This window comes from Dermochelys coriacea, chromosome 10, assembly GCF_009764565.3.
Source record: "Dermochelys coriacea isolate rDerCor1 chromosome 10, rDerCor1.pri.v4, whole genome shotgun sequence".
NCBI lineage: Eukaryota > Metazoa > Chordata > Testudines > Dermochelyidae > Dermochelys > Dermochelys coriacea.
The window spans coordinates 13,271,172-13,282,468 of record NC_050077.1 but is presented as its reverse complement, the minus strand read 5'-3'; the positions used below and the strand labels follow the sequence as shown (position 1 = coordinate 13,282,468).

General features: G+C 41.2%; 1 protein-coding gene across 3 annotated transcripts in view; it reads right to left on the bottom strand.

The window, feature by feature from the left end:
* Positions 1-2,990: 2,990 nt before the first annotated feature.
* C10H7orf50 (chromosome 10 C7orf50 homolog) overlaps positions 2,991-11,297 on the bottom strand; it is a 210,391-nt gene continuing 202,084 nt past the window's right edge. For all 3 annotated transcript variants that reach the window (XM_043494406.1, XM_043494407.1, XM_043494405.1), the window contains 2 exons: positions 8,404-8,485; positions 2,991-3,389 (listed from right to left, as the gene is read on the bottom strand). In XM_043494406.1, the coding sequence (XP_043350341.1) occupies positions 3,207-3,389; positions 8,404-8,485 (265 nt within the window). In that variant the 3' untranslated portion in view covers positions 2,991-3,206. The remainder of the gene's footprint in view (positions 3,390-8,403; positions 8,486-11,297) is intronic.

Genomic DNA, 11,297 nt, shown 5'->3' with positions numbered 1-11,297 from the left:
GCCGGTTTGCACCGGTTCGCTAGAACTGGTTGTTAAATTTAGAAGCCCTTTTAGAACCGGTTGTTCCGCAAGAGACAACCGGTTCTAAAAGGGCTTCTAATTTTAACCAGCCCAAAGTGGCGCCTTAGGTGCTGACTCCATGGGTGCTCCAGTCCTGGAGCACCCAAAGGGAAAATATGGTGGGTGCAGAGCACCCACCGGCAACTCCCCGCCCCACCCCCGGCCCCAGCTCACCTCGCCTCTGCTTCCTCCCTTGTACACGCCGCCCCACTCTGCTTCTCCACTCCCCACCCCTGGCTTCCTGCGAATCAGCTGTTCAGCGGGAAGCTGGGGAGGGGCACGAGGAAGGCCACCCGCGCTGCAGCAGGTAACCTGGGGGGTGGGGGGTTGCGCAGGGGAACTGCTCCCCACCCCAGCTCACCTCCGCCACCTTTAGCCTGAGCAGGAAGCCGTGGCCTGCTTCTCAGTCCTCCCCGGCTTTCCGCCGAACAGCTGATTCGCGGGAAGAGGGGCACGCGGAGAAGCAGAGCGGGGCGGTGCGTTCAGGGGAGGCGGTGGAGGCGGAGCGGAGGTGAGCTGGGACCGGGCATGGGGTAGGGAGCTGCCACCCACCGAATTTTCCCCGTGGGTGCTCCAGCCCCGGAGCACCCAGGGAGTCGGCGCCTAAGGCGCCACTTTTGATGTGATCAGTGGGGGAGTGGCTGCTCTCCCTGCTCCCCCCTAGCTACGCTACCCTGCCCCTAGGAGCCAGGGGGACCTGACGGATGCTTCCTGGGAGCTGCCCCAGGTAAGCATCGCCGGGACTCCCCACCTCGCCCCTTGGCAGGTGCCTCTGGCTCTTAGGGGCAGGGCGGGGTGGGCACCCACTACAGTGGCCCACGAGACCCTCCTGCCCGGTTCTGGGGGCAGTCTGGGGACAGGTGAGAGGGATGTCAAGGAACGCGGGGGTGGGGTTGGATGGGGCAGGAGTCCCGGGGGTGGGCAACGACCCCCTCGTGGGGTGAGGAGGGAACCTGTTGTTAAGATTTTGGCAGCTCATCACTGTGTGTACCTGTCTCCATGCCTTTCTTTCATGCATGTGGCCTCTATGCTTTCATCTACCTAATTTGCCATGCAGCCACTCATCTACGTATAGGCCCTGTTCAAGATTCCTTCAAATTACATCAATCTAAAGGTGAAAGGGCTCTTAAGAAACAGGTGGAAATGAGGGACCTCCCATCCTTATGGGGCAGGAGGAAATCTTATGATTCTATTAGGGTCAGGTGAATTAAGAGGAAAAAGAGAGAACCTATGTTCTAAATTCAGATACATTCAAGGTAGTTTGCCAACACAGTCTTCTCATGCAAATGGAACTGCTCTTTTTCATATTAGCACAGAAAACACAGATTATTTAATATTCTGAATGCTACTCTAAATATAAGAGATGTGATATTACCGCCTTCACATAATCTTGGATTGTAAACTACACTGAGACCAGCAGACATCAGAGTGCACATCTGAAGAAGCAAAACCAGTATTTATGAGATGAGGATATCTTCTTGAGCTTCCCATTTTATCTCCCAACCGAACTTCATCTTGTGGGAAAGCATGGAGCTCTTCAGGTTTTGTTTGTCTGATTTTAATTTTAATCCACAGCTGCCTATGCTTGTAATAAAAAAAAAAAAAAAAAAAAAGAGAAAAAGGATACAGTGGGGCAAATGCAAAAAAGGAGGAAATGAAAGGAAACAATAGAGATGAAGATACGGCAAGAAGGGGAAAAATGAGAGCGAATGAGAAGGGAGCCAGGTAGCACAACTGGTACGTAAGAAAATGTCCATAAGCAACATGTGTGTCCTCACTGTTTCTGCTCTGGGGATTAACAGGCACTCTGTTGTTTTGTTCTCTCTTTATTATACCTTGGCTCACCCATTATGTTAAATTCCATTATAGTTACCATATTAAAACAGCACATGTTAGATCACTCAAAATTTCTGGCTCCCAATATAATTGTCTTAAAGAAGTCACTATGTATAAACTGCTTTTATAACTGGTTGTATATTTCAAGAGTTACAGCAATTCATGTATGTGTAGATTGTCAAAATCCAGCCAAATGCTGTAATTACAAAACCTTTTGAGAATCAGGTCATGAATGTTGGTTAGGAACAAGTGCTCAGTTAGTATTGTTATTAAAGTGAGATCTCAAACTTTTGAGTAAATAATGCCCCCCCCCCTTTTTTTTTGCACAAAAGTCTGGTCTTCAGCATTCTCCTAGGATACAAATGTTCCCTAGTTGAAACAACTGAATACAGATTAACTCAACTGTAAAACAATTACAAGAGAAAGATGAAGATGTAATTTGTCAGGCTGAACATAAAATATTATAACACAGCACTTCCTGTTATGGACAGCATCTTATTAAAGGTATAATTGGCTGATTTCACAATGGACATCTGCTTTGGACTAATTACATCTGTACATTTTCTGAAAACCTAGCTATTGCCATAAAGCACCCAAAAAACTTTAAATATCAAGATGAAAACTAACAAAGCTGACAATCTCCAGATCTTTGGTTAAATTGCTAATAAGCAAATGTGTTATAAACCCATGTTCAACAGATTGAAAATGATCTTTCTCAAATCCAAATGACATGCCGCTAAAGCTGAAAGTGATAGATTACAGCTGGCTGATAAAACACTGTGCTTTAAAGAAAAGGAGTGTGGCACCTTAGAGACTAACAAATTTATTTGAGCATAAGCTTTCGTGAGCTACAGCTCACTTCATCGGATGCATTCACTTTTAAAACTACCCTTTGTGAAAAAACCTCCAGGCTTTCTGTCGGTTGTTTTGCTTTTATTAAGAGACACAAAGCTCCTCTCATCAGTTAATAGTAATTACATGTTGATACGTGAAGAACTAAAATGCGATGGATAATTCCATTCATTTCCAAGAGATGCAAAAATTACTTGATGGAGCCAAAATAGAATGTGTAATAATGGGCAAACACTGGTTTGTTTTGATTACAGTCTCCTTATAAACTGTTTAATGACTGATTTAAAAATATTGTACAATGAGCAATGGAAAGATGAAATCTTATCATAATTACAATTCTTAATGAAAAAACATGTATTTACATATTTTTTAGAAGTTATTTGTTGCATTTCATCTGCTCTCCATACAATGATAGAAACAGATGAATCTAGAAATCTAATGACAAGGTTTACACACTTTCATGATAATAGCTGTAAAACTTTTCGTATGCGCTCACACTTCTCCAACAGACCTGGATCTTCTGTATCCGAATTGTCATACTCTTTCATAAGAGCTTCAGCTTTCTGCATGGTTACATCTCGTGCACTGCCTTTAAGCCCCTCCAGATAGTCCAATAAAATAGAGAAATATTCATCTGGAACCTTTAAGAAGAGAGATGGTTGACACAATGAAAGTTGTGAGATGGCACCAGGCTGAATATATACCAGGCTGAGTCAGACAACTACCAGAACTACATGGTTAACAGATGCAAGCAACTCTCAACTCAAATGGGGATATTTATTGGCAGTGTGCTAATCATTGTGGGAGACAATCATTACATGTTAGCTCTGTACTCAGCTTTTAGGATACAACTCTAAGCAAAATGCAATCACAACAGAAGCTGAAATGCCTATTAGTACATCCCTCCACTTACTGACCAACATCTCAACCCTATACAAGCAGCTGAAGAAGAAAACAGTGGACCAAATACTGCCCTTGGATATATGTGTGCAAGTTCTACTGAATTTAATGATAGTTGCATGCACATATCTGAGGAAAGGATTTGGCCAAACAGCTCAGAATACGTCTAATAGCTACTTTCCTCCCTCAACGCCCAATATTATCTGAGCTGCTGGGAAGAGATACTACCCACTGTCAAACAATAGATTGTGACTTTGACAGAATCATCATAAGAGGGGCTAGCATTTAGTTTGAAAAACAACAGATAAATTCAGACATATGGAAACCATTTTTAGATCACAGTGAATCAGATTCTGATAGAATCATTTAACTAAAACATGCCTAATGTGAAACAGCGTCATCGTCTCCACGCACCCCATATTATATTTTCTCCTCTCTTTTTCCTTCTCATTAGTTAGTTAGTAATAGGTTACATTTTAGCTTCATCAGGTGGGATATGAACTGTTATAACCAATAAATTGTATTTACATTACTGATAATCCAATAAAGACATTTTAGACATTGATTTATTCCACATTTTTAACCATAAAGTAATGTATTTTCAAGAAGAACACATAACCTGATTTTCTACAAAGCATTTCTTAAATTTATGTACAATTTCTATGACAGCAATCCCTGTTATTAATAAAATATTTTCCCTGTGATTCAGAAGAAGCTAAAATGACTCATTCTGCAAACATTTACGCACATGTTTAATTTTACATATAACTTCAACAGGACTACTCAATATAAAGTGTAAAGTGAAGCACATGCACGGCTGTTTGAAGGATCAGGGCCTTACTTAACAGAGGACTGTATGCTTTTATTCTACCTGAGAAATACAATTTTACAGAAGAATGAATTTTAACAGATAATGAACTTATCAAGTTATTTCTGTACTATCACTGACTTCACTGACTGAAAGTTCTATCACTCGCAGTGCTTGAGGAAATGACACTCCAACAATGTCATAGTAAATGAAGGATAATACAAGCAGTAAACCAAAAGCAAGACCTATATTCATACTTATAATTTATCCAGTAGGGAAGCCAACTATCACTCTTCCGCTACAACACTCTTGTTAAAAACCTACCCACATGAAAAAGGACATTAGCCAGAGGGATACTGATTAAACTAACTATACACAAAGTGCTGTCAAATGCATAGCGTAAATATACTGAAAAAATAAAAGGATCTTCTTGTTTTCTAATCTGGTTCAATTACAGTAAATTTGTAACAACAGCAGACAAAAATGCTAAGACACAAAGAGTTTTAGGTTGATAATATTCCTTTAATGGAAATAATTCTCTCGATAGTGAATGTTTGAACTCAAGAGGCTCTGTGTACTCTGTACTTTAGCCAAAACATCCATATATAATTTACCCTTCTTTTTACCAGATTTTATTTGTGTAGTTAGACCTCATCATGTATAATTATATCTATCATTATATAATTTAAGCAAAGTGTTTAAAGGGGCAATTAGTAGTCTATGCTAAACTTAGAAATTGTATGTGAGGAGTAAATCATGTGGCTGCTTTGTTCTTAAGGCTATAAAGCATTTAGTTTTCAGCCTCAAAGAAAGGCGAACAAAACCTTTGAAACATTTCTTTAATCTAGCTATATAATTTATGCCAAGTAAAAACCATGTTAACCAGACAGTATTCTATGTATTTTCCCCTCCACTGAACATGCAATAGTGGTAGACAAACTTAATGGGTTTATGGTTTTGTTCATCATTTTCACTGCCATTTATCTTGGCTTTTGTTTCATTTCCTTTCTTCCAAACAGCTTCCTTGCCTCTAGTCTTATCTGGAGAATGGCTGCCGCATGTAGACTTGCTGTGTCTACAGGTAGTTCCACAGGGCTGCATAAGCACACCAACTGGGCATGGAAGCAAAAATAAATAAATAAATGAGGCAAACATCACATCTTCCCCCATGTTAGATTGTCACCAAAACAATATTTAAGAGCTTCTTGTTGAAAAGTTATTTTTCTTCAACAAAATGATGCCATGGCTCCAAAGGGCAGACAGTGTGTTGTACACAATTCAAATAATTACTATTAATAAGTGAGGATAATTTTTGCAGAACCATTTCTTTTCATGGTGATCTCCCCGATGTAATCTGAATTAGACCTGAGGCAATATTCCAGCTGGCTGTTGATGCCACAGGAAATAAATCAATTGAATATGTACAGTCCAACAATGCAATTTAGGTATGTAGGAGCCAAACATATTAAATGGAAATATTTATCCAGAAGTGAACCAAATATTATCAACTCTTGAATGTTCAACAGTACTATATAACTATGAAGGTGTTCAGCATTTACACATGCCACATGCCCCCGCAAAGATGTAAACCAGAAGGCGCACACCTTTAAGTGGAATTCTGGAAAAGACCAGGTTTAAACTACACAAGAAGTCAGAACTGGTAACAGGGGAGAGGCAATTTGACTGCAGAGATCTCAACTCTCAGGCTGGAGTGCTGGACAGAGGGTCTGAACTCCAAGAATGTGCTCAGCAGCTCCAAGACTGGGTTATGCCTGGTATCTGTTGAGACTCCAGAGTCTTAAAAATACACAGGATCCAGCAGCTGGATCCCCTTACAGGAGTCCAGGGAGTTGCTAAGAGGGTGCGCTCAGCCAGACCTATGACACCAGTCGCACACAATCTGGATTTTACAGAGTCAGCCCTAATTGATTTTATAGAAAGAAGGAAGTACACCTTCCTCTCTGAATCCTACTTTGCCCAGTTATCAACTGGGCACCACCGGAAGCCAAAGATGGAACTTGAGAAGGAACAGAAAAAGTGCTTTCTTTTGTATTTTATTCATGACTGGAACTCTGTAGACTGTATTGGCTAAAGAAGAAGCAGACTGTAGGCATAAAAATATATTCACCAAAGTGGTCCACCCTCACCAAGGGCCTGATGCAGGAAAGTACTTACGAATGTGCTTAACTTTATGTACTTGAGTAGTTCCTCGTTCAAACTCATAGAAATCAGTGGAAGTGGCCTATTTAAAGACCATTTGCAATCTGATCTCACCAGTAATAGACAGTTCAAAATATGTTAGTATAAATAATCATAATAATCTCAATGGATTACAGAAGATACCAAAATAGGAAACATTTCTGTTTCAGTGTTGAGAAATACAGAATTAAGCTAAAAGAAAAGGAGTATTTGTGGCACCTTAGAGACTAACAAATTTATTTGAGCATAAGCTTTTTTGAGCTACAGCTCACTTCATCGGGTTGCATCCGATGAAGTGAGCTGTAGCTCACAAAAGCTTATGCTCAAATAAATTTGTTAGTCTCTAAGGTGCCACAAGTACTCCTTTTCTTTTTGCGAATACAGACTAACACGGCTGCTACTCTGAAACCTAGAATTAAGCTATGTATTGATACTCAAATCTATTGAAAACATGCTATTTGAAGATACTATTAACCAATTTATGTCAATATGAAAAGAAAGAAACCCAAAGACAAACAGGTGTAAAAGCAAGGACATCATTTTGGCTCTGAAATAGCTCCTAGACAGCTGTAGAGAACATATGTTGTGTTTGGTAGGATGTTAAGGACTGTTTTAAAGGAGAAACAAATCTAAAGTACTAAGCAAATTATTCCACATACCTGCTATTAAACTTTTATTTTGTCCCTTTCCAAATGCAGCTATGCCAGTAAACGTACTAATGCTTTGTGAACATTTTTGCCTAAATTAAACACTGATTTTTTAAAAAATCTTTCTTCTCATCAAGGTAACACTTTAAGTTGGTAGCTGGCTTGAAATTTGCATCAAATAGGCCAAAAACTATTTTAATTGTGTTATGTATAAAGTAAACATCAAAAAATCTTTAACTGTATGGACACATCCAGACAATGGGCAAAAATTGATTCCATGTCAACTAAAAGAATAAATGAACAACCCACTATGGATTGGCAAGGTGGTTTGTTCTATTATGCAACAAAGTGGAATGAACTGAAACATTCCCTTACTGCCACGGTAACCAGAGGCTAACTGGAAATTAAATCTCTTGTTTTCAAAAGTTATTAAATTGCTGGATTCTACCACTGGTGCAAGCCTAGCCTTCGATTTTTAACATAGATGCACTGCCAAGCCTTTTATAATCAGTCTAAGGTCCCATGTACATTGTACTGAGTGAGAAACCATATTAGCAGCCCGCTAAAATGGTTTCACATCCGAGTCAGAGCCTGAAAGGATCTGAAACAGCTTCAACTGCCTAAAATGTGAGTATCTATGATTTTAGTATTGGGTTCCACATTCAGAAGTTCAGATTAACCAATACATCTGAAATATGATCTAACTTTATCATTCATTTGTATTCAAAATGCAATAATATTTTCTGTACATTAATTATAACAATCTAGTGTACACAGGAGAAAGGTCATTCCAAACCATCCATGGTCTATTATGATCTTTCTTCTAAGTCTTGCTGCATTAAATACAAATGATTTAAAGAAGAGATTGGCAAACATGTCTTGCCAATTGTTCTGAAAGGCTACAGTAACAAATGATTTCTAAATACTGCTGATTTTATAATCAAATGTATACATTGACTCCTTGTCTAGATTAAATCAAAAATTACAAATGTGTTGGGACACCATAGTAACATTTGTTTAACAAAAAATAGGCATAACTAATTTATAACTACTTGCTCTAAGATGTTACTTCGCTAAATAAAAAGTATTGTTAATACAAACCTTCTCTTTATCATACATGTGCAAAAGAAGCCAAGTCTGCCTGGTCTTTTGAAACTTCCATTCTTTTGGTTTTTTGGACCAGCTGTAACAAAATAAATGAGAAAAGTAATTGCTCAAATAAAATACTGGATAATACAAATACTCAGCACTCACGTAGCACTTTTATATAATGATTCAAAGTGCTTTACCAGCATTACATTAACTAAGCCTCACAATATCCATGTGACCAGGTGTTAGAGTATATATTGTACAGGTGGCAAAAGTGAAGTACAGAAGGATTAAGTGGCTTGCCCTAAGTGTCACATAAGTCACTGGGAGAGCAAGCAGAAGAACCCAGGAATCCTCATTACCAATTCCTTGCTCAAAACATAGGATAACTTTGCATCATATTTGAAAAATACAGTACATTTCAAAATCATGCAAAACAAATGCACAATGTCTGCAAATACTCTCTGAATGCCTCACATGCAAAAATTTTAAATATGTAAAAACTGAGGTGGGCTAAAATGTCAGACTGATGTGTGCAATTTATATATAGCAAGACTGGGATTTGAAAGCTGGTATATTTTGCTATAAATGTAAAGGGGGAAGAAAACTGGTTTGAGAAAATGGATATTTCTCCTAAAACCAACAGTAGAATAATGAGCGAATAACAAATCTCACTATGAAATGCACACTGCTTTTTTGCCTCTACAACATAATACACAAAAATCTAATATCTTAATATGAAACAGTACTAGTCAATACACTGAGGCATTATTACAGATGAAGCCCAATACAAGAAAACAAACCCTAGTAAACTAAAATTATTAGATTTTACTCTGAAGAAGACAGTTACCTTTTCCGTAACTGGTGTTCTTCGAGATGTGTTGCTCACGTCCATTCCACATTAGGTGTGTGCGCTCGCCACATGCACCAGTCCTGGGAGTTTTTCCCTCAGCTGTATCTGTAGGAGACCGGGTCTGGCACCCTCTGGAGTGGTGTCCGTATGGCATTGTATAAGGGATGCCGCTGGCTCCCCCCACCCTCAATTCCTTCTTGCCGGAAACTCCAACAGTGGGGAAGGAGGGCGGGTCATCAACTGGACATGAGCAACACATCTCAAAACACCAGTGTATGGAAAAGATATCTGTCTGTATGGGAAGAATTTGGAAAACCGGTAAAGTGCCTGAAACCAATATGGCTTATTGCTAAAAGCAGCCAAGTAACACAGAGTAACATGTCTTTTCTTCTTCAAGTGCTTACTCATGTCCATTCCATATTAGGTGACTTCCAAGCAGTACCCCTGGAGGTGGGTAGGCGTTCACAGACGTGCAGATTGCAGCACAGCTCTGCTGAACCCAGTGTCGTCCCTGGCCTGCTGAGTGATGGCATAATGAGACGTGAACGTGTGGACCGAGGACCATGTTGAAGCTCTACAGGTGTCCTGGATAGGAATATGCACCAGGAAGGCCGCCGAAGACACCTGCGCTCTCGTTGAGTGGGCTTTGACAACTGGTGGAAGCAGAACCCCCGCAGGTTATAATTGGTCCTTATGCACGAGGTAATTCAATTGGAAATCCTTTGTGAGGACACTGGATGACCTTTCATCCTATCCGCTGTAGCGATGAAGAATTGAGTTGATTTATGGAAAGGCTTGGTACGTTCTAAGTAGAAAGCCAAGGCCCTCCGGATGTCCAGGGCGTGAAGACACCTCTCCTCATTTGTCTTGTGCAGTTTGAGACAGAACACTGGGAGGAAGATGTCCTGGTTCATATGGAAGGTGGAGACCACCTTTGGCAGGAAGACCGGGTGGGGCTGCAACTGAACCTTATCTTTGTACGGAGGTTCTGAGGTCAAGGCTTTAATTTCAGAGACCCGTCTCATCAATGTCACTGCCACCAGAAACACGACTTTCCACAATAGTTGGGAAAAGGAGCAGGAACCAGCAGCTCAAAGGGAGGGCTAGTGAGCCTAAAGAAGACCAAGTTAAAATCCCACTGCGGGAGAGGAGACTGTACCTGCAGGAAAAGACTTTTGAGCCCTCTGAAGAAACTGAATGTCATGTCATGGGAAAACAATGTTTGTCCTTGGATTGGCAGGTGAAAAGCAGAGATGACTGCAAGATGCACTCTAATGGAAGAGTGTGCCAGACCTTGGTTCCTCAAATGAAGCAGGTAGTCCAGGACAGCCTGTATGGAGGAACGCGAGAGAGAGATGCCCTGTTCGGACGCCCAGTGGGAAACCCTTGTCAACTTGGCCAGGTAAGTCAGTCTAGTTGAGGGCTTCCTACCTTCCAGGAGGACCATGCAGCATCCACACCGAGAGATGGAGGGACTCAAGGTTGGGGTGACAGCAAGTCTGGTTGTTTGGGCAAGGGCCAAGGAGGGGCCACTGACAGGCTCATGAGTGTGCTGCACCAGTGCTGGCGAGGCCATGTCAGGGGTGATCAAGACGACCTGCACCTTGTCTCTCTTGATCTTTGCCAGGGCCCTGCTGATGAGTGGAATCAGAGGGAACGTGTACATCAGGCTCCCTGACCATGACAGGAGGAAGGCATTGGAGAGAGAACCCTTGCTCAAACCTTACCGAGAACAAAACTGATGGCATTTCCTGTTCTGTCTGGTAGCGAACAGGTCCACCTGGGGAGTTTCCCACCTTTGGAATATCTTTCAGGTTGCCTCTGGATGGAGTGACAATTCATGGTGAGAGAAGTCCTTGCTGAGCTGGTTCGCCAGTGTAGTCCTGATGCCGGGAAGGCGACAAGCTTTCAGGTGGATCTTGTGGCTGATGCAGAAGTTCCATAGATGGAGCACCTCCTGACAGAGAGCCGACGAGCGCGCTCCACCTTGCCTGTTGATGTAGAACATCAAGGCTGTGTTATCTGTCAGGACTTGTACCACCTTGCCCGACAG